We start from the raw sequence: 23,636 nt of genomic DNA, 5'->3' as shown, positions 1-23,636 counted from the left end.
GTCATCACTACACAGACTGGCATTTCACTTTCTAGAAGAGATGCATTCTAGAAAAATTGTCTACTGTAAACCAACCCCTACGATCAAATCATATATTTAAAGCATTAGGAGATTATTATTAAAAGAACCCTAAAGTAAATACCTTCAAAAAACAAAGTATTCTTTTCAATGTGAAAATTCAACACCTCTTTTTCTGCTATCGAACATAAAATACACCATATACACATACATATATACCATCTGCCTTTCTGCAAGTCCAAAATCTCCCTGGGCTTCTATGTCAGGGAGATGGCCTTACATGGCCAGGTATGATTTCTTTTCATAACAGCAAGTTTCTCAGCTAAACGTCTTATTGTTCTTTATGATAAAAGTCATAAAGAGATGCAGTTTTACAAGTCGATTTGAAAGACTAGCAGACTAACAGTACCTCATAATCAAGGTCAATCATGTAAGTACCCCAAATATAACATTGCCACACAAAAGAAAGAACACTTCAAAAATAATAATACACTAATTACATCTACTGGTCCTAGGGTAATTATAAGCCAATCTTAATAAATGAGGCAAAACCCAGGTTGGATTTATTATTTACAAGAGCTACTCGGGTTAAGGGCCTCAACTCTCAACACCTCCTCCTTTATCCGGCCGGCGGGCGATGCTCCTGGCAGGCACCCGCGTCTCCTAAGTGCTTCAGCACACGCGGCTCCCCGTCAAGTGGCTAAATTTCATTCGTTAAAACTTCATTATTTCATTTGTGATTTTTTTTTCACAAGGCCTAGGTGAGACTTTACAGTTTACACACACACAAAAAAAAGTGCTTAATAGGAGTGTAAACAAAACAGAAAAAGAAAACTCTTAAAATTGCCATTTTCCAGTAATTTACATACAAATGACATGCTAAGAAAGTCAACCCTGCCTATTCTAATCCTCCAAGCAGCTCTACTAGGAAACATTGTCCTAGATGAAGTTCAAATTGACTTGAAGATATGGAAAGTGCACATCTTTAAAGGTATTTTATAATTACCTAGCATTTGACTATTTCCTCACTTAATTTTAATCAGTTAGGTTTTGCTGTAACTGACATTTCCTTTCGCCAAGTGCTCAACTTTTGTCTCATACAAAAAAATAAATCAAGGATAATGAGAAAGCAGGCTTATGTGAAAAGCAACAATAAATCTGGATTACGTGTCCATCTGCATACACACAGTGGTTCCCTTTCGTTACAGTAAACAACGGTGAGTTCAGTCCAACACAAGTGTTATAGTTGATTTGGCACCTCTTCTAACAATTGCTGTGGAATATCTTGCTTCTGTTTCCTAGAGTTTCAGTTAGCCGAGATCAATGAGACCAGGACACTATTAAATCTCATCCTTTCGTTACAGTAAACAACGGTGAGTTCAGTCCAACACAAGTGTTATAGTTGATTTGGCACCTCTTCTAACAATTGCTGTGGAATATCTTGCTTCTGTTTCCTAGAGTTTCAGTTAGCCGAGGTCAATGAGACCAGGACACTATTAAATCTCATTAATTCACTATCATTTCCCCTCCCTTAGTGACAGGAAGATACATTCTCAATGTGAAACCGAAGGCAAAACAAAAAGGTGAACTTAGCCTGAACGATAACCGTCATATTCTGTTTTTAACACATTACCAATTTGTGTAATTTAATGCCTAGCCTTATATTTACATTTTATTCATAATTAGTACGAATGATTTCTTATTCATAATAATCGTTATTAGTATGAATGATTTTTTATTCATAACCAATAATTTGGATAATTATTTCAATTCTACATTTCACTGAACGAGCTGCTCTTACACTAGTTAGCTTTCTGGCTTTGCATTTATCAAAAGACCAAAGGATAATGATAAGTGGAAATTGTGGCCAGATAAAGAAACAACAGAGAAATATCCAAGACTTTCTTATAAATTCATATTCAAAATATCAATTATTTAAAATCTGGAGGAAGTAACAGTGACTCTTATATTAGGATGAGGAACAACTGCAGTTATCAGTAAACTCTCATAAATTTTCCTGATGCCTACACGGTCCTTAAACTTTTCTGGAAGATGGGGAAGGGAGAAGAGAGGAATAAGACTACAGAAAAATAAAATTTCCACTGATGATTTTTTAAAAAAACCATAATGTCAACAGCTAGTAATTTTTAAAAGTTTGAGATACTATTTAAAATTGGCACTAAATAATCTTTTAAAATCACAAAAATGTTCACTTCCAATATACCTCGACAGGCGTCCCCACTTTCCTACTACGCTCTGTAAACAGACGGATCATTTCCTTGATCTGCGACGTTCAGAGCACTCGGGAGCAAGAGAATGAAAACGCCGTCTGGCCGGCCACCGCCGTCAGCGCGGGCGCCCGCAGCCCCCGCCAGCCCCCGCGCCCAGCGGCCTCACGGGCGGTGCTCGTCGCTGGGGAGGCTCGGCACGGCGGGCGCGCTGTCGAGGCCCAGCAGCGTCCCCAGGTAGGACTGCTCCCTGGGGTCCAGCATCTGCTCGGGGCGCACGGGGTGAACCAGGGTGGCAGGCTGGGGTGTCAGCGTGTACTTTTCCAGGAAGGCTAGGTCGGCTGCCCGCGGGAAGTCCGCGGGCTGTGGCTGCGGCGACAGGAGGTCGTGCGCGGGCGCAGGCAGGGTGGCGGCGTGCCGTCCCAGGTCTCCCGGGGGCTCGGGCATCTGCACCGGCACCAGTGTCACGGGCACGCACACCTCGGCCTGCACGTGCGGCAGCAGCGCCTTGGCCTCCGCCGGGTACCCCTTGGGCCGGTCCGGGTAGGGCTTCGCCTCTGCGCGGAAGAGCTTGTCATCCACCGGGCACTCGGCCGGCGGGGCCCCGAGCTTGTCCTCGGCGCCCAGGGGCTCGTCCGCGGCCTTGATGCCGTGCACGTGGTCCGTGTGATACTTCAGCTTGTCCTTCCTCTTGAAGGTGGCCGTGCAGTGCTGGCAGGTGAAGGGCCGGGCATCCGAGTGAATGACCAAGTGCTTCGTCAAGGTTTTCTTAATTCTAAAAGACTGATTACAAATTTGACACTTGTACGGTTTTTCACCTGCATGAACGACAATAGCATTAAGTGCAAGGCGCACGCACTTGGCAATACAGTGATTTTAAGCAGCAAACTTTCCATGTGAATTCTTCCAAGCACTAACAAAACTAGTCACGGCGTGTGCCATCGCAAAACAGCAGGCTGGTGAGCGGAGCGGCCGGGCACTTTGGGTCCTGGCTGCGCCACTGAGCACCCAGCCCTGGGCGAGGTCCCCACTGGGAGCACCTTGCTTCCTCCCAGCCCACAGACAGTCCTCAGCTCCCAGAGCTGCGGGAGGGACCCCACCGGGAAGCACTGGGTAGACCTCGGCTATCTCCGCACAGGCTTGCTTTTATTCTCACTAGAACCGCGAGGTAGCCCCAAATCAGGACTTCCTCATTCGGAGAGAGGCGTAACTTTGTTTCTACAAGGGCACTGCAGCAGTAACAGATGCGTTACTGTGATTCTTGGCTACTGAAAGGGCTCAAATGCAGTTACTTCCCATTCTGGTATTGATGAAAGCGATTATTTATCTCCCCCCGAACAGCAGTCTGACAAAGTTCAAACTAAATATAAAACAAAACAGCTATAAAATGCATAAATTAATTTCTCAAAAAAGAAACAGAAGCATTAAGAACTGCTCATTTACATGAGGTATCAAACAGGGGCTATGACAGCACAGAGGGGAGAATCCGACACAGCGAGCATCTCAAATGACGGCAGCATCGCCGGGGGGCGGAGGGGGGGGCAGGGGGGAGATTTAGAAAATGGCAACTTCTGGAAGGCAGCTGAGGCAAATCGTCCTACTCTAACTACCTCTAAGTGACAAGCGACTCTGTCCCAGGAAAGCTGTGCAGTGGTAACTTGGCAACCAAGACGATGAGGCCGTATTCGAATTGCTCTTTTGAAAGAGAAGAAAGCAAATGCCTTTAGAGAGGCACGCATAGAGGACCCCCAAACAGGCAGAAGAGGAAAACGCGAGCTGAGAGCTGAGTAAACTCCCAAGGGAACAAAGTTTTCCCGAATTGTACAAAATGATGGGCACGGGATTGAAGTACTGCTCCTTCATGACATCAAATTTCATACGGTGAGCAAAAATTTTAATGGGGAAAAACAAACCAATTTAACCAACAATGAAGTTTAAAGGCCCATATTTGACCCCTGAATAATTACACCAAAATGTATATAAACTGCCCAGTAGGTTTTACCTGAATGTGTCCGAAAATGCATTTCCAGACTGGACTTGCCTTTAAAAATCTTCTTACAAACATCACATTGATGAAAGGTTGCTTTGTATCTAAGGAAACAAAAAGGGTTGACTTTTCCATGTACTTGTGACAGTAGCACACCGCAGATCGAAGGACAATGGCATCCCAAAGGGAAGCGCCGCTGAGACTGAGTTGTGGGCTCAAGTAGCCACGTTTTTCATGGAATAAACACCATTTTACTCGAAAGAGGAAAAGGCAAACTACAGTCACAGACTCGAGGATTTGGCAGACATTTTCTCAAAAGTTCAATGTTTTCCCACTGCCGTGTCAAGGGGAAAACTGCCGATACGTGTCAGTGACAGGATCCGCGCTCTCCAGCTGCGGTGAGGATTCTGGAAGCCATGCACCTGCCCAGGTCCCAACCCCTCTTCCCCAGCGAGACACTAGAGGCCGGGTCAGCACGTGTGACCCATGACCTGTCCTGTGAGACACGCTGACGTCTGGGAAACTGCAGACCTCCGTGAAGCCACAGCCTCCCTTGAGCACGCACGGTGCTGCGGTACTTTGTGCGGGCAGAACACCGTTCGAAGGGCCAGGCAGACCGAGAGATGAAACCCAACAGGGTGTGAAGACTGGGAATCTTCTTTCAGATCCCACCTTGCTGCTTCTTCCCGTAAGAAACTACCACTTGTTTAGTTTTAGGGTAGTGGCCAAGAGTAGCATCCACGGTGATCTAAGAAAAGGGCTAGTATAACACTCCTCCTTCTACCAATCAGGTACCTGAATGAGGCTAGACTGTCTTCATTTACGTCAACCAAGGCAACACGTGACCAAATAGGACAATTCAGCTGTTAGGCCACTGAAGAGATTTACAAAAATGTAAAACGAAACCACTTTTGAATAGCTGTTTTGCTTCTTAAAGTATTTTCTTTTCACATAATTACTATTTATGTTAGCATGTGATGAGTGTCTTAAAAAATAAATAAGCACTTCCATTTCTTCCTCATTTTAATTTCTATGCTTTACGGTAATATAAACGGTAATATAAAATTCATGGCATAAGGACATAAAGGGGCGGAGGCAAACAGTCACGGGCTCTCTGGAGGAAGTGGCGCCTCAGGCCTGTTTCCTCCCCACCGGCACAGTGTGTTCCGGCCCGATTTCCTCCCCTACAAGCCCCGTGGGCGCCGTGGTGTCCCAGCCCTCAGTGGCACCGCTGCCACTGAACCGGCACGTGAGTAAAGTGACAACCGAGTGCACTGCTGAACAGAACCAGTGAAGGGAGCACGGGACCACACACGAGAACACAGGTCCCGAACACGAGTCAGCACCGCCCGTGGGCTCTGCTCGCGGGTAAGACCAGGCGGGCACTGCTGTGCGGACCGCGCCCCGCGGCTGCTGAACTGAGCTCCCTTCCCTTACTGAGCTCTCGCTCCTGACACCTAGTCCAAGAGCATGAGCTCATTTTATACTCGGCAACTCAGTTAAACTTGATACCTCACTTGTATTAAAAAGTTGGTGTTCAGGACAATGCATGCCTCCTTCAAATAAAACACCATTTCAAATGCTTATGTGACTATAAGCATTTCCCGATAATTGCTATCTCATTAAGTATCATACGTAGGCAGTATATTTACATACTCCACGACCCCCAGCAGCCAAACAAATGAATTCCACGAAGAACGCCGAGACTTTAGTTGTTACGTTCACCTCCTAGCCTCTGAACGGCTGAAAACAAGCAGGAAGATAAGCTTTGCTCAGTTCCCTTGGGTCCGCAGAGAAGCTACGGAAGCGAGAGAAGAGAGAGCCGACCAACCAGCCTCTCCCCACACAGACAAAACAAATCAGGGGACACGGGGTAACGCCTCCCAGCCTAGACACAGCCAACAGCCCAGGCAGCCGCTTCACTTACTTCTGCCACACCTTCTCTCCCAGGTGCACGCTCTTGTAATGCACGGTGAGGTGGTCCCTGCGGCCAAAACACTTCCCGCATTCCTCACACTGGTGCGCCTTCTCACCTTAGAGACCCAAACGTTTGGGTTATAACAGGCATTGCAGTTTCCTCCCCAGAAACAAGTGACCAACAGGAGGATCACAAGGGCAGAGAGCCACCAGGAGCAGCAGGCCACCTCGGTTCTGGGCTCCGGACCTCCGCTCCGCACTCAGACACCATCCCCCAGGGGCCTGCGCTCATTCATTTTCAGGGGCGCGGTCCTCTTGCCAGTGGCAGCAGCTCTCTGCAGCAGACTGCGCCCCTTGCCTTCCGGTGCCACAGAGCAAGAAGGAGGGCATGACTCCAGGACTCAGGGCTCTGGCGGGACACACATGTCTGGACGTCAAACGCCTTCAATGAGCACACACGGAATCAAGCCGAGGCTGTCTTAGTGTTTATTATTAAACGGCCCCGGACACTTTCAGACCTTTGTACTTTACTGTTGAAGGACTGCTCCTCTGTGGGGATTGCTCGTACGTGCAATGAGCCAAAATACAAACATAAAGGGAAAAATTCTACATGAGTCCAATTTCTTATATTCAGTAGCAAAGACCTGTCCTTGAAAAGCCACTTTCTCAACTTAATGCCTGTGTGCAATTTAACCATATAGGCTCTAGAATTGGAAATTTAGGATTCTCCACCTAAAAATGAAAATGTGTAATTCTGGGGGGAAGTCATTAAGGCCTTTAACGTCCTGACTCAACTAGCCTCACCGGGGCCATTTCCGAAGATGAAGGCCACCCGCTGCACAGGTGGAACTTTGTCTGCAGTGACAACAGTCACCGCCGTCCCACCGGGCCCACGGCGCTGGCTCCTTTAACACTTCCTGCACATCGGTCGGAGAGGGAAATAGGGGAGAAACCCCCAGAGTAGAAAAACGGTGAGTACAGTAAAAAGATCTGAAATTGATCGGGATGATTAAGGTCCTCTTTTCCAAAGACCGGGTTTCAAAAATTCACTGTGACATAAACTTTAACGCCCAATTACAATCATTTCTCTTGAGAGTCTAAGTTGTGCTAACTTCTTTCAACTCCAATCGAAACGGTGGGCATCGCCCTCTCGGGAGCTGTCAGCAGCAGCTGCGCACACGTCCGGGGCACACGCGAAATGCCAACTGTGAGCATCTCATTGGAACAATTTTAAAACCTGGTTTGTAGTCACAAAAGGCAACCAGATAGTTAAAATTACAGTGAAGAAGAACAAGTCATAAAATGATGCCCCTTTCAGATGCTTTTAAAACACTGTAGTTAGAACCAGCGTCACCAAGAGGTGGCCAACCCACCCCAATCATCAGAACTCGGGCCCACGTACACACGGTCCAGTGTGCCCTTCTCGGCTGCTCCGTACAAAAGGGTTCTGGGCGCACCCTTCCCACACACACCCTACCTGAGTGTATCTTCTTGTGCTTCGTGAGGTGGTCATGACGGATGAAGGTTTTCCCACACTCGTCACATTCGTATCTCTTGTCGTCGTGATGGACCCGGAGGTGAAGCCTGTCAAGAAGAAGAAGAAGAGAAGGCTGAGGGTGGTGAGACAGGAGGGAGCCTGGCCACTCCCAAGGCAAGAGCCGTGGGTCTCCCCCCACAGCCTCACCCCAACACCCAAGTCCAGGCCTCCTGCTCCACTCCTCTCTTTCAAAGAAGCACTTCAACCTCTGCGCCAGCTCACTCCTCCGCTGGGCGACACTCCTTCCTGGTGTTCTCCACCCTCGGCCACTTCACTGAACCTACCAAGCATCCAGAGCCTCTCTGCCTGGTGGGTGAGGTCAGGAACAGCAAGGGCGGATGTGAGTGCAGGAGGACCCAGAATCAGGCGCGTGGGACCAACACCCACGGGGCCAAGGACACCGCCAGGAACGGAAGGAGCCCTTCCGGGTGGCTGACAGCTCACTTCTGAGCCAGCGGCTGGGAGTTCGGTGAACCTAGAACTCGTCCACTGTCTGACAATCACACTCTACTACTTTCCTCCCCATTCAACCAAACGAAATGTGGCTCATTCCATAGTCACCCAAGGTCACACACTAAAAGGTGCAAATTATCCTCACAACCCTCCACCCACGTCCGTCTGTCCCAGGGACATGAACGACTTCTTCACTCGATCTGCCCCAACCTGCTGGTTCTACTGTAACTAAAACCACTCAGCTGACCGACTGCGTGTAGAGGGGAAATACTCTGTTTAGGCTTAAAAAGAAGTAGATAATAAAGGAACAGGTGAACAGCAAAGGTTTGAGATTAAAATTCTTCAGCACCATTAATGAAAAGTAAAATTGTACATAGATCTCACACATAATCCCTTATTATTTATTCAGAAAAAAAACTTTTAAGAAACTCAAAATGTGGTCAGGGATTCAGTTATAAAAATAATTATATAAGTTTAAACCAATGAAGACTTTTGAAAACTGAGAATCCTGAAGTTTTCAATTTTGCCATATTTTCATACCAAACTATTCTGTGACAATAGAGAGTGAGGGAACACACTAAGTTTAGAACACTACAATTATAATAAATTCAAAGAAAAGGAATGAAATAATCTGTTAAATGATGACAATTTAGACAGGAAAGCACCCAGCCACTTTGGTGGTGAGGAAACATTTAACAATATTTTATGCCACAGAATGAAGAGAATGTTAAAATTTGTAAGGCAGACGTCTACAGAGCTTTTTTGCACAACTTTGCTTGTCGTAAATGCTAAGAAATGTTTTAATTCAACAGGACAACCAAACCATGGATAAAAAACATAGAATGAAAACGAAGGCATAATTTTATCTCCCTTAATGTAAAGAAAAAATTGCCCTGACTTACCTGTATGAGCTTCCATGACGAAAACTTTGCCCGCAAATGCTACAAAGGTGAGGCTTTTCTCCACTGTGGATCCTCAAATGCTCCTTCAAAGTGGTTCTGCGTTAAAAACATGTATTGAAACAAAAGACTTTTCAGGGCCAGTGTACATACGAAACACAGATTTCCAGAAAGCTTACTAGAAAGGTGTTCAGGCGAACAGATGCTCTCCTTCTGAGACTAGCCCACGTGAAAAGGGAAACCACATAAATACAATTATCTCCACTCCCCCCACGCCCCTTGCCCTGGGTCCCTGATGGGCTACGGCATGCCCACGGCTGGTCCAAACGAGTCGCCAGCCCGCCCAGCGGTTCTGTTTAACACTCAGAGACCCCCACCCAGCTGAAGGGCCGACGACGTCATTGGGGGAGAGAAGGGACAAGGCAATGCGCCTGGCCCTGCAGGCTTCTGGCCACCACTGCCTCTCGGTTCTCGTTTCAGTCCAGGCTGTGCTGAGCGGGAAGGTGACTCTGAAGTGAAGGCAGCTGCCTGCCAGTGGGTGGCCGCTTCAACGGGCCCACCAGCCCCTCACAGGTGAGTCTGCAGGTACACCCCGCATTGTGGGAAACACCCTGAAAACTATCCCCAGGCCCTTACCTATTCAATAATTAAAAGTAAAAACATAGAAAGGTTGTTATGGCTTAGGGTTTGTTTGCTTCTTGTTTTGGCAGCGGGGAGTTTATGATGCATAAAATAACCTTAATAATCTTATTCACCTGTAAATGCACATTTTCATATAAACACAGCATGTTGATTTTCCTATTCTGCCATCATATCCCTCTGTTATTTTAAGAAAGTGGCATTTCTAATTTTTTATTTATGCGGCTTTAACCTACTGAAGAGTGTCAGTTATACATACTGTTCAAAAAATATCAGACACAGGCCATTATAGCTTCGGGGGGCCTCCACACGCACCCCCGCCCCATCCTACGCCCCACTCTCAGAAATAACCCCGGGTTACACACCCCTCTCTTTTGCTCTGCTACCTACGTGGCATACAGCATTAACACACAGCACGTGCTTCTGAAAACCTGAGGAGCAGGCAAACACCCAACGGCAGTGCCGTTGTCAGATGCAGGCCCACAAGACGGTATGAACAGGGCCCTGCACCAAAGCCTGGCTGCGGCTCCCTGAGGGGCTCGCGGGAGCCCTCTCCAGCAGGTCGTGGGCGAAGGCAGGAACAAGCCCTGGAAACGAAGTGCGCCCCAGTCGGAGCCCCCGACGAGTGGGGTCACCGGCACCGGCAGTCCGACAGGAACAGGAGCAACACAGGTAGGCTGCTCCATGTATGTGGCTGCTATGCTCCCTGCGACCTACCTCCAATTCTCACAAATAGATAAAAAAGATTCTGTGAAATAAAGCAAACGTGCTGGGGTACATCAAGCAGCAAGGCATGAAAAGGAGGAACCTCATCAGCTCACAGGCGCTCTGCAGAAGCAGAGGACAGGTAAGAATCTGGGTCAGGGAGGGGGAACGAGAACTGCTGCCCAACAGGTATAAAGCCTGTCCCACACGGTAAGTCCCAGACACCTGCTGTACAGCACTATCCCGCAGTTCCCAGCACCGTGCCGGGCGGCTCAACACCGCTGAGAAGGTCGGTGTCGGGTCCAACGTTCTCATCCGCTAAAGAAAATGTGGTCAGTTCCCTAATTAAAAGAGGGAACAGCAGGGACCTTAGCCATGACAGTCCCCAGCGTGGCACGGGGCACTAGTACTAGTGAGGACTGAAGACCCACAGCACACCGAAGCGAGGCATCGGACACGGTGGGAGCCTCACTGCCCGCCCCGCCGGGAACGCCCCTGCCTTGCTCCCGGGTAACAGTCCCGACTTCCAGGGGCCTCTGTCTCCAGTTTGGTTTCTCCTTCTGATGAAGCACATCCTTTAGCTGCTTCCAGAGAAAGGGGACAATCAGCCTAATGTTTGGCATCATGAAAAATGTCTTTACCACCCTCAGACTTCATTGTTAGTTTGACTAAAAACAGAATTCTAGTTTGGAAACTTTTTTCTTGCAGAGTTTTGGAAGTACAACTGCAGAGAAAAGCCCAAGCAGTCTAACTCTTATTTCAGTGCAAGTTACTTTTTTCCCGGGAAAAAACCAGAAGCGTCTCTTTGTCCCCAGTGTTCTGAACAGCCAGAGGTGGGCCTCAGACAGGTCCCTTTGCAGACATTGTCCCAAACTCCTGATGAGTCATTTCTGTCCGGCAACTCATGTCCTTCAGTTCTGGGAAAGCATCTTGAATTATTTCAATGATTTTTTTAAGCCATTTTCTCTGTGCTTTCTTTCTCAACCTCTTGCCTGGTCAGCTAACGTTGTACATTTTATCTCACATTTCTGTATCTTTTTGCTGTGTGTTTTGGGGGATTGCCTCAACTTTGTCCTCCAGCCCTTCTGGCTCGGATTTATGGTGCCAGTGACCTTTTCGCAACATCCTGCTCTTGTTTAACGGCTTCTGCATCTTCAACCGGGAATATCAGTTCTCGTCCTGCAAGTTCCCTTCTTCCTGCGGAATCTGTTTCCCTCGGGTTTTATTTCCTTTTCTGTTTGTGCTGAAGTCTGTCCTCCACGTTAAACGTCTCCCTTCTGCGTCTTGCAGTTCTCCGCTGCGCACTGACGATGCAGCGCGCTGGAACGAAAACTGGAAAGAGAGGCCGAGCAGCACGGGTGGGCTGGGCTGCGCTGCTTCACTGTCAGTGGTCTGGGTAGATAATTCGGGAGGGAGTACGTCTGCCCATCGGCTGCTCAGATTTCCGGGGAAGATAAAATCTACAATCCGTGGAAGACAAAATCTATGACCCAGGACATCAGCAGGGGTCAGGCCTGGGGCTCGCTGCTCTCAGCCTTCAGGACGTGAGAACCCCATGCCTGCTGCTCTGGGCAAGGGCGGTGCCCGGCAGCAGGGGCCTGTGGGGGGGACGGGAGAGAAGCCACGATCTAACTTCTTGAGCCACTGTTACTGCATCTCCTCTGCGTCTCCTTCACCCTGGCTCCGGGGCACCCACCGCAGCTGGTCTCTACGGCTTCCAGGACGAAAACTAGCCTCTCCTTGTCTCCATTGCCACCTCGGATTCGTTTGTCTTAGGTCCCTAAGTCACTCATCACGGACCCATGGGCTTTCTAGCTGCAAACCTGTTTTGTTCTTGTTACCTGTCTCCTCTCTCTGGCTCTGTAGCTTACTGTCTCTAAGGTAAATAAATAAATGAGTAACTTTAATGTATTTCTAGTGTGATTTCAGGGAGGGAGGAAACGGTATCTACGTTACATTCATCTAAACCCACCAATGCTGACTTCCTATCATCTTCTGTAACACTCAATACGACCTCTTCTTTTCTCTCCACCCTTTGAGCTAAAGCTCAGCTCAACACCTTGTGTCCGGCCCTGCTTTGACCCGTGAGCACCACCTCTGTCACCTCCCCCGGCAGTGCCAGGGCTGTCCTGGGTCTGGGGTGGCTCCTCACCTCTCTCGCACTGATTTTCCACAGATGAAGCAGGTCCATTTTCTCTTCCCACCGTGGGTACATTCTATGTGGCGCTTCAAATTCCCAGTGTCGTTAAACTGGCGCCCGCATATGTCACATGGGAAAGGACCTAAAGAGGAAAGAACAGTGTGTGTGTGAAGGTTAAGGAGCCGATGCTAAGTCCAACGTCACTGGTACCTGATAAGAGAGGCTGTGGGTCCCCTGGGGACCCTCTACTTGTGACTGGCATCAGGGGGAGTGGGGGGGGGGAATTGCAGGACTGAGCCCTTAACCGGTGGGATCTCTCCCTGTCCCCAACCAGTGTCAGAAGTGAGTTAAGCTGTGGGACACCCAGCTGCTGTGAGAGACGTGCTTCCCGTCGTGGGAGAAAACCCACACATTAGGTGGCAGGAGCTTCGGAAATGAAGTGTTCTGTGTGAACAGCACGGGGGCTCACAGGAAGAACACAGTGCTGAGAGCTGGTGCCCTCCCCTCCTGTAAAGTATGTAACAAGTGTGTGCCTGCTTTTGTCAGAGCGCAGGCAATAGCACAATGCAATCGCTTACTCATAGTTTTCTCTTTCCTTCTACTCCTAGAAGGCAGATTCACAATCATTTCTGTATCCCCGGAGCTGAGCACAGTGCCTGGCATCTAATATAGTAAGTGCTAATGAACTAATGAGTTCGAAAATTGAAATGGCCAGTTCCTAGATTGAAATCAGACTGGAAAAAGTAGCAAATGTTACATTCTAAATTTCTGGAATAAGGAAGTAATGAAAAACTTTGGAAAAATTAACTTAAGAGAGAGTTCATGGTTTGAAAGTGGATTGTTCACGGAAGCTGTAAATTTGGAAGATGTCTCAGAATCTGGAAAAGTAAACTGAAAAAGGCATTAACTGATCAGTTAATGAACTAATTACAGTAGCACAATGGAGAGAAACGGCGTTTGAGCGCGTTCGGAATTCAGACGCCTGTCTGAATGAGCAGAACCACTCGGAGGCTGAGCCGCCCCGGAGAACTGCCCCCACATCGCACACGACAGAATCAGGAGAGGACCCCCGGGCACGCCTGGTCGCAAGACTCTGCAACACGCACTCACTGAGCACCTCTGCTCTCCTGTCTTCCCCAGGACCCGAGTCTTTCATCCATTTATTAACTCCTTCGGCAAGGGTTCATCTGTTCACTCACTTCAGCACTGTGTTAAGTATGAAATACTTAACACAGTGCTGAAATACCCCTCCTATGAAATATCCCTCCTCCTCTCCTTCCTTCCCCCAGGAGCTCCCAACCAAACTTGCCAGCGAGCCCATCCGCAAACTGAGTGTGGCTCCTGGGCCGTTTCAGTTCCCCCAGCGACTGAGAGTCAGAGGGCCCTCACGTCTGCCACTCTGTTCTCACTCTTAATTAAATTTAGCTTAACGTGTTTTGACCTTCTGCACAGCACTGAGATTTTATTTGCTGCTGTCCACTCCCCCTGCCAGCTTTACAGTAGCTCTGGGCCTCACGGGCACGAAGCACATGTGTGTGCCCACGCTGTCCACAGGCACGCTGACCAGGATGGGGAAGGCCTCCGGTTGGCATGGCAGCCACTCATCACCGGGACCACCAGTTGTAACCACACCTGGCTGCACCGCCATCAAGACCACAAGTCCCCACGTGGCCATAAGCCCTGGGGACAGAATTCATCTGACAGGACACTGAAATCCAAGGAGACTAAGTTTACTGCACCCCCTGAAAAGCGAGCATCTTCCCAACACAAAAAAAAGACATACCCCAAGCACCCCCAAAGCCATCCGACTATCAACGGGGAAGAAACACAGTCTGCAACACAGGAGACATCGGCCACCGAAGCGACAAATAAGTAAACAGAGGTATGTCCTTGTCTCCAGGAACCGCGGCAAATGTGGAACCCCCCCGGCCCCCGAGCTACGTGACGTCTTCTCCCAACTGGCCGGACAGCAGCAGGCTCCCCAGCATGCTGTGCAGTTGACAAGAGCTGTGACTGCTTTCAGACAAAGCAGTCTGCTCACCCAAATGGAACTTTTCTTGATGCTTTAACCGCGCAAACCGTGACTTGAAATGCTCTTCACAATAGGTGCACTTGAAAGGCTTGTCTTGAGAATGCAGAATCATATGTTCCTCCAAGTGAGGTCTTCGAGTGAAAGACTTCTTGCAAATCTGGAAGAACATGCACACAACACGGGACCCGGAATTAAAAATTAAAACGCACAGCTCCTGACGAGGCACAAATGCACAAATTCAAGCAGTCAAACCAGGACGTGCTGCAAGCGCCGCTCTGGAGCTAAAACACTCGCTCGGTGGACTGCACGGAGGCTTCCCGGGCCCCCGCTGCTATGCTGGCAGGAAGCTCCAGCGGCCCGTCAAGTGACTGAAGCAGAGGAGACTCAGGGCCCCAGCCACCTGTCCTCACTGAGCTCCCAGTTGTCGGCCCTGTGAGTGAAGCCACTCTGGAAGCCAGACGGGATCAGCCCACCCACAGCTGGAAACGACTGAGTGGCCTCAGCTGAAACCCTGTGGGACAGAAGAATCAGCCGGCAGAGCCCTGCCCCAAATTTGTATTAATGGCCCATGAAATGGTGAGTTATAGTAAATGCTTATTTAAGGCCACTAGGTCTTGAGGTGGTTTGTTATGTAGCAACAGACGATCGGAAACAGAGGAGAAACCGCAGCAGCGGACGGGTGCGCACCAACCTGATGTCACAGTGCACGCACAACCTCAAACACGTGGCGGGGTGAGTGCGTTAAACTGAAGCCGGGCCCGTCCGTCAGGGCCGCCGTCTACACACTCACCCACACCAGCCTTAACTAATCGCAACGCTAGGGCGTCATTGCAGCAAAGAGAGGTCCAAAAGGGAGCTGAGCCGCGGTTCTATTACTTGACAATCTAACGGCTTCCCCAAGAGGCACCGTTACATTTAGTCTGGTTTTCTATTACAAATTAAAAGCGATTACATCACATTTCCAACTTTCACTCTTAGTCTTCTTAATGGAAATAAATTCTTGTGCATTTTCAGGATGAAACCTGGAAGAGAAAAATAAAAGGGTTACATTAGTCAAGTCAGTGTTCTGTGTAGTCTGAGGACAGTGATTACGAGAACCAGAGAGATTCCTTTCCTGCACAGAGAGACACTCACGAGCACTTTTTGGGTATGTGTATCAGCATCATTTCAACAGACGAATGTGTAGCCGAAGTTTATGCAGAAAGTGTCAGAGGGAAGTCTAGGCATGTTTTAAATACATTCAGGGACCTAACTATTCACAGATCATCTTCAAGGGAATTCATCTGATTTTTTTTTTTTTAGTCCAGGTTTCAGTAAATTTAATTTCTTAGAGTTAAATATGCAAACCATACTAAATATTCTCTCACAAATTTTTAGTTTACCAACTAAAGGCCGAGTTGAGCCTGAGGAACGTTCCCTAGCTTTCTAAGACCGTACTGCCTAGAAGGCACACTTGCCGAAGCCCAAGACAGAACGCAGGATAACCTTAAATTTCTGTGGCATAGACCGAGGAGCCCGTTTCAACACCAGAAACTCCGTTTCAGTGGCATTCACAAAAAACGTGAGCGAACTGACACCTGCTGCTCTGAGTAATCTGACGTCTGCAAAACATGGAGCGGCGAAGGCGCCGCACACGAGCCCGGCACGGGTACCCTCGGCTCGCTGTGCACGTTGCAACTCGAAGGCACGATAAAGTCTATGACGGAAGCAAGATAATACTTGCCTCTTAACATGCTTGGCTAACGTCTTCTTGCTTGCATGGAGTTTGTTACAATAAGGGCACTTGTGCTCCTTCTTATGAAAGTCTGTTTCATTACTGTGCTTCTTTCTGTGAACAGTTAGGTTAGACTTTGTCGAATAGCGCTGGTGACAAATATCACACTCAAAGGGCTTCTCACCTGTGTGAACACGTGTGTGGCTCTCATATTTCCCTACAAAAAGAGAGAAAGCAAGATCAGATTCAGCACATTTACCAGAGCGTTCGAAATCTGACAGTGGAAAGGGAAAAACCTCATGATTAGTACCCTACTTAATACCCGGGCACACACCCGCATCTAAAAATAACTTCCCTAAACTTACGGCTATGACAAACCTCAGAGACGTATTGTTTTGAGCTCAATGCTCAAAATATGCCTTTCCTTGGAAACTTGGGTCCCCGCTTCCCCCGCTGTGTTCAGGGGATGGGATTTAACCCTGTGCTTTACTGTGGACAGGTGCTCTTGTGCATCTCCAGGTAAAACCTGGAAGGAGCTTCTGCAGACACCGCGGTAGCACGTAGGTTTTATGAAACAAGAGTTAAGCGACATGACCACTGAGACCCGTGTTTGCAAACTAGAGGTCATCAGGGTGCAGAGTCAGCTCCTTGGTGTGACTGGCACTGGGCGGGGGGAGGGGAGGCCAGAGCACAGGAGAATACATCAAAGTGCATTCACACTGGCCGGCGTGTCAGCAACACTCAACTAACTGTACCAGGCTAGTGAAGAGCAAGAGAAGCTGGAGTTCCTGGAGTACCTCCCAAATCCCATGCGTTTTCGGTGGTTCACGAGGGCTGCCCCCTCCAACCCTCACACCAACCCCAGCAGAACACACTGGGAGCACCGCCCAGCTCTACTTAGAGCAAACACAGGACAGACAGGCCCAAGATCTGGATTCGAAAATGCAGGCAGTGGGACGTCTTGTGCTTGTGCTTTTTTTGACCAGTGTGATGTAATCCCAGTTGCAGTCTCTCTCTGAGAACCGAGGGAAAGCCCACGGCCCCAGTGGGGCGAAGCAAAGGCGGGGAGCGGTGAATAAAAGAGAAGCAATGTAAAATACAATCAGAAAGGGAGGCTGGAAATACGCCTACAATGTGACCTAAGTATTCCCACAATTACCTGGGCTGCCCCCGGTTTAAAAAGCTGCCAAAGGCCCTGGCCGGGTAGCTCAGTTGGTTAGAGAGCTCCGCAGCACAGCCAGGCTTCGGGCCTGACCCCCAGTCAGGGCACATCCAGGAAGCAACCAATGAAGGCATCAATAAGCAGAACAGCAAATCAGTGTTTCCCTGTCTCTCTTTCTCCCTCTCCCCGCGCCTTCCTCGCACTGAAGAAAAAAAAAAAGTCAGCATGTTGAAAGAAAAAGCTGCAAAAGGCTTTCCTCCTAGTTTATCAGGAACTTCGTCTTGAACGGCATTTTCCCAAATCACGTGCAAAGAACTCTAGTTTCTTGGGACATTAAAAGCAGTACGGCAGAACGCCCTGGGACAAAATTATTTCAGGAAATGCCAGGTTAAGTAAAATCAATAGGTTTCTTCGCGGAGAAGCTGACCAAGTGAACAGCGGTTGTGAACTGCCGTGCACAGCTTCCCTGATCCCTCTTGCACACTCACGCCCTTCCTGAAGCATCTTTGGGACTCGTGTGCTGGGCCCACTTGTGAACCCATCTCCAGCTGAGCTGGGTCATATTAAGGCAGAATACAGGAAGCATGTGCTCAGAACACAAAGCCCAAGAAACAGAACCTTTTGGAAAGATGGAATGTTTGTGTATCTCAATCCAAAAAAGCTGTTCTCTTCTCCACACCCCGCACAGCACTTGTTCAGAGCTCTGAAAGAGCATCCACCCGGCCCATGCTGAACAAGTTCACTTGTGCTTCCAAATGAGTTACTCAGGAAAAGTTCTATTATCCAAGTTTGTGCAGAGCCACACAGTAAAACAGTAATAAATTATTAAACTGGGGTGCCGAAAGTAGTCTGGTTTGGCGTGAAAAGTATTCAGAGGCACAATAAAAAGCAAACTGAGGTTACTGCTGTTAGGCCATGGAGTATGCGGTCCCACACTCTGAGAGGCAGTGGCTACCGGTAGCTTATAAAGCTAACTCCCCCCTACACCAGTAACATCAGCAACTCAACGTGCAAGACACCTGGGCACTTATCAAACCGAGTGAGTGATTTCACAAGGTCAGACCACACTTACGGGTTCCTTTCACCGTCACGCGTGGTACACTTCACGATTTCATAGCTTTGATTTATATAGAAATAGCCTAGTTGTTGCAATTTAAAAGTTCACATTAGAACAGTTCATGGAGACCTCCAAAAATTATTTTACTAGCAAATATTAGATCTCTTGAACTTAAATATCCACCGACATGTTTTTAACTTAAGCTGATAGACCTTATTTCCTATGTACACTTTTCTAATAAGGGAGAAGTTAATTTATTCATTAATAAAATTTCAAAGGATCTACTAATTAGGCACTTTCTAAAAGGCTGTACCTACAAAATTAAGTTACATTCGGTGCAGTTTTATTCTCAACTATAAATTCATGTAATCTGAAGCATCCTAGTTCTGACCAGTACTGGACACTGGAAATGTGACTGTGTTTCTAACTCACATGTTACCAAGTTCAAGGGGAAATGGTATACAAATTATTAAGTTAAATCTAATATAACCTAATTCAACTCTCTATAATGACTCAAAAATAGCACTTATCTGTTAAATTAAATTGGCCTCTCAATCAAACCTCTGTATTCATCACAATTGATACTCTGGAGTTTCCCATGCCCAATGCGGGAACTGATCTGTCCCCCTGTCGGCATCCCAGGAAGACAAAACAAAGACCAACTACCAACACTTCCATTAATTCCTGAATCACAACGAATCTACACTAACGGGATAAAATACGTATTGAAAATCAACGACCCACCCCCGCCAAGCATTCGTTGTAAAATTTACTTTCCAAGCTCGGTTTTTAATCATCGCCTTTAAAACGGCGCTAAAAAGAAAGTTACTAGAGACAGAACAAGCGCCCGCAGCTCACCTATGCGGTCAAAGGTTTTATCACACTTCGGGCACTGCAGGATTTTTTTGCTGCTGCGCTGCAGGACCACAGGCCTCAGGCCCTCGCGAGCGCTCGCCCCAGCGTCCCCCGCCTCCGGCTCCTCGTCCGCGTCGTTCTGCTCTTTCTCGCTTGGCTCCTCCGAGTCGGAGTCCTCCTCCGACATCTCCTCCTCTAGCTCATCCTCCTCGGCGTTGTAGTCACTGCCAGCATCCTCAGAATCATTTCTGTCGGACTTCTCCCGGTCGAAAGGTTCCGGATTCAGACTATCGGACCCGTCGGCACTTTCTTGCTCCTCCTCGTCGCTGGTGTCATCGAACTTGGCGGGGCACTTGCGGTTCCTCTTGGATCTCCTGGCGGAAAAACCTCTCTCCAGCATCGTTAACCCATGCTGTTTGCCTAACAGAAGGGACCTGTGGGTTTTAGCCAGATGGTTCTCCAGGGACTTCTTGTAACAAAAATGTCTTCTGCAGAATCTGCACTGGTGACCGGTCGATAGCCTCGCGGTCAGCTCGCTGAGGGTCTCCGCGGGCGAGGCCTTCTCAGCGAGCTCCGACGGGAACGGGGCAACGCTCTCCTCGTTGAGCAACTTCACGGCGTCGATAATGTCCAGGAATTTCGCTGCCTCTAAGACAAGAGGTATTTCGTACTTGTACACAAAGAACTCGGACGTGTAAAGGAATTCGAGCAAGTGCTGAAAAACCGAGTGCGTCACATGGTCCAGGGTGACCACATCCGTGCTCGGGTTTTTGCTCAAACACGCGTGAAAATAGCTGCTCCCGACGGCGACAACCACCTTGTGCGCGCTGAACTCCTTCCCTTCGACTATGATAAGCAAGTCACAGAAAGACGGCTGCTTCTGCCTGTCGTCATTTAAGTACTTGAGCAAGTTCTTGTTATACTGCAAAGAGCTCAAGAGCGTCCTCTGATCCGGGGACGCGGGTAGGTCCCGGTGGCTGTGCGGAGCTTCGGCGGCAGCGCGTCTCTCGGCGCAGTGGGGGTAGCTTAGCGGGTCGCACGCTGCGGCCACATGTCCCTCGGAAGAACCGTCGGGGTAGCCCAGATGGATCTTGTCGTCAAGACTGGAGGCAGCCTTTCTCCTTTTCTTCATTGCAGTGCGGCAGTTCCAGAACGGGAAACTTCATACGTGTCTTAGGGGGCGTACCGAGGAGCACACGCAACAAAACCCTGGACGGTCTCCGTTCACAGCTTCTGGAGGGGCGTGTCCCAGGGCTTCACGGCTGCAAGAGAGGAGGAACCGCGTTAGCCAGCCCGCTCCACCGCAGAGCCGCCGCCCTGAGACACCGCGCGCCACCCGCCGATCTTTTCCTAAATCAGAACGACACGATGAGAAAGTCACGGCTTCCACTCGCTCGCGGCTGAGATTTCAGGGCGGAGAACGCGGAGGGCCGCTCAGGGGAACATAAAAACTACCAACAAAAGAACCACCCGGGAAGCCCGAGCGCACCTCTGGGGCAGGACGCACGCACCGGGTGCGGGGCCGGGAGGGGCGCCCGCCGGCCACCGCGGGTGCAGGTGGACAAGGGGCGCGGGGCTGGCGACAATAAGGCCTTCGCGGCCGCGACCTGCGAGTGTCTCCGCTGACACGCTTTCCCACGGCGGGCGAGGCGCACGACTCTTGGACGCAGAGCGTCCCTCGGGCAGCGCCACCCGGCGAGGACGACCCCAGGAGGGCGCCGAGCAGGACGGTGGGGTCAACCGCAGAGACGACCCCCGCCAGCACGAGCGCTTTGCAGGCCCAGCCCCGGCGCAGACGGCGCTCGCCCACGGCCCGCCCGCTCCCCTCGCCACCGCGGGGTCCCTGGGCAAGCGCCCCCCGGATCCATTACCGGGAACCCCGGGCTCCCCCGCTGGCTCCCGGCCGCTGGGCTCCACTCCGGGCGCGCTCGCTCCAGCGCCGACCCGCTTCCGGGTTCAGCCCCCCTCTTTCTCCGCGCGGGCCCCACGGAACACGTCACCCGCGCGCCGCCGCCCAGCACCCCAGCCCCCCCGAACCGGGCGCGCGGCCCTGCGCGGGCCACCGCGCGGGCCACTGCGCATGTGCGCGCGCCCCCGAGTGCGCAGGCTCGGGGAGCCCTGCTGGCACGCGTGGGGCACCGAGCCGCGCGCCACGTCCGCGCGCCCGGCTTTCCGCCGTGGCCCGGGGACCCGCGGGGACTGAGCCCGTGCAAACCGCGCCCGGAGCCTGGCTGGCTGGGGAATGGAAGCGGGCGGCACCGACGGGCCTGCAGGCTCCGTGTTCAGCGGCTGTGACCCACCACGCAGCCGCGCGCGAGGCCGGTCCCCGGATACCGCATCGGAGGGACCCTGTGGACAGAGTTCCCTCATTTGTCTGAGTCAAACGGCTAACGCGGTCGCTCCTGAAATTATTCTTTAACTTCTTACTGGGCGCAGAAGACATGGGGAAACGTACACACACGTACAATATAAGCTGGTAGGCCAGGGAGAGGAGCCAGAAGAAAAGGAAAATCCACAAGGAGGACTTTGGGAGCCACTGCCTAAGATTTTGCATTTCTAACGGAGTCCTAGCTAATGCAAATATTGCTAGCCTGAAGACTTATTTTTAACAGACTCATAAAATTGGTAAGTTCCTGCCCTTCGATGTGACAGTCGAAAAGGACACAAGAAAAATTTTGTTCATTTTGATTGTAGTGTTTTCCGTACTGGATGTATATATAGGTCACCACAGATCAAATTAAACTGCATGCTCAGTATTGCATGACAATCCTAAATAAAGTCATTTTAAAACAGAATGTCACACAGACACGAGAACAGTAACAACGAAGTAAAAATAAAGTAGACCTGGCTGGTGTGGTTCAGTGGATTGAGCGCGGGCTGTGAACCAAAGGGTCCCAGTTGGATTCCCAGCCAGGGCACATGCCTGGGTTTCGGGCCAGGTCCCCAGTAGGGGGCGTGCGAGAGGCAGCCACAAAATGATGTTTCCCTCTTTCTCCTTCTCTTCCTCTCTCTCTGAAAATGAATAAATAAAAGCTTTAAAAAATAAAGTAGAAATATTTATACATTAGAAAAAAACAAGTGAATACGGAATGGAGAAGAAGTAGACATAATCTGGGACCAGAAACATCAGAACATTGAACTGGGATGAGGAAGGTGTTCAGGGTGGTTGAGAACAAACTTCCCTAAAGGCTGAATGCTGAGGCTCGTTCCAGGTTACAGGTGGAGGATGAGGCTCCCGTTTGCCTGGGGTGTGTAAGGTGAGTAAGGTGAAGGCTAGGGAAGAATTAGGGAAATAGAAGAGATTTTTAAGGGCCGTGCTGCAGTAGAGAGGAAAACCAAGGAGGGAGGAATTGCAAGGAGAGATGAAAGGTAAGAAAATGACCTCAGTTTTAGGATGTGTCCGTGCCTGATTTTGATAATGCCATTGATTCCAAGAAACAGGAGAAGACACAGCAGGGGGGCATTAACCATAGAAATGGCTTAGATACCGTGGAATGAGTTCATTTTTGGAATCAAACTGATCTGTCTTCAACACATACTTCTTTTCACGTCCCGTTAGCATCCATTTTTATGCTTCTCGGACCCAAGTGATGAACAGGGACAGATATGTGCAGTCTTTCCATTCTCTCCAAAATACAATTTCACTAACAGTAATTCACATTTTTTGCATTGAAGAAAATCATACATTTTGAAGTAGAATCGAACATTTGCCTGATAATATGGTATGATCTGTCTAAAATATTTCTATAATAAATACACAGTCAAGGATTTTTTTTTTTAGAAAATAGTCAATTTTATGCATGTGCATGTGGTCCAATTTCATTTTTTGATTAAAAAAGTTTTAAAGAGCTTTAAAGCTCTTTTACTTTCCCAACATTTAATGTCATATTTACAAAATAGACTCAAACTCAGAGCAACTTCCTGGGGCCCCGGAAGGAATGCCTAGTGATAAACATCTGTAGCAGGTCTTAAAACAAAATTACACTTAAATATTGTTCAGGGAAAGCACATTTGAATGTAGCAAACCCACAATGCAGAAACACCCTGAATTTTTATGAATATTTTTTCCACTGGAGGGTGCAATTTGTCAGTGTATCGAGATTTCCACAGCTCCTTTAATGAGGATACTTTATAAATAATAACAAAGAGATGGTTATTTCCAAGACACTAATGTAGGATGCTGAGTACTAATGAAATTTCAGTAACAGGAATCTGGGCCTATTCTGCAATGAACTAATGTCATTGAATTAGGAACAAGTGATCTTTAAGTTGAACATATTCTTTTATTCTCCT

The 23,636-nt window shown here is 49.0% G+C and overlaps 1 protein-coding gene across 1 annotated transcript; it reads right to left on the bottom strand.

Annotated features, from left to right (window-relative positions):
* Positions 1–1,375: 1,375 nt before the first annotated feature.
* On the bottom strand, positions 1,376–21,355 carry ZBTB41 (zinc finger and BTB domain containing 41). The gene is made up of 11 exons (XM_053912901.1): positions 21,215–21,355; positions 19,347–20,605; positions 16,279–16,486; positions 15,508–15,577; positions 14,565–14,712; positions 12,536–12,665; positions 9,043–9,138; positions 7,628–7,734; positions 6,161–6,266; positions 4,249–4,337; positions 1,376–3,064 (listed from the first exon to the last, which is right to left on the bottom strand). Exons 2-11 carry the CDS (start codon positions 20,473–20,475, stop codon positions 2,412–2,414), a joined length of 2,736 nt encoding a protein of 911 aa, XP_053768876.1. The 5' UTR covers positions 20,476–20,605; positions 21,215–21,355; the 3' UTR covers positions 1,376–2,411.
* Positions 21,356–23,636: the final 2,281 nt, after the last annotated feature.

Source organism: Desmodus rotundus, chromosome 10 (assembly GCF_022682495.2).
Source record: "Desmodus rotundus isolate HL8 chromosome 10, HLdesRot8A.1, whole genome shotgun sequence".
NCBI classification, from domain to species: domain Eukaryota; kingdom Metazoa; phylum Chordata; class Mammalia; order Chiroptera; family Phyllostomidae; genus Desmodus; species Desmodus rotundus.
The sequence above is the reverse complement of the archived record's forward strand: the minus strand, read 5'-3'. Positions and strand labels throughout refer to the sequence as shown.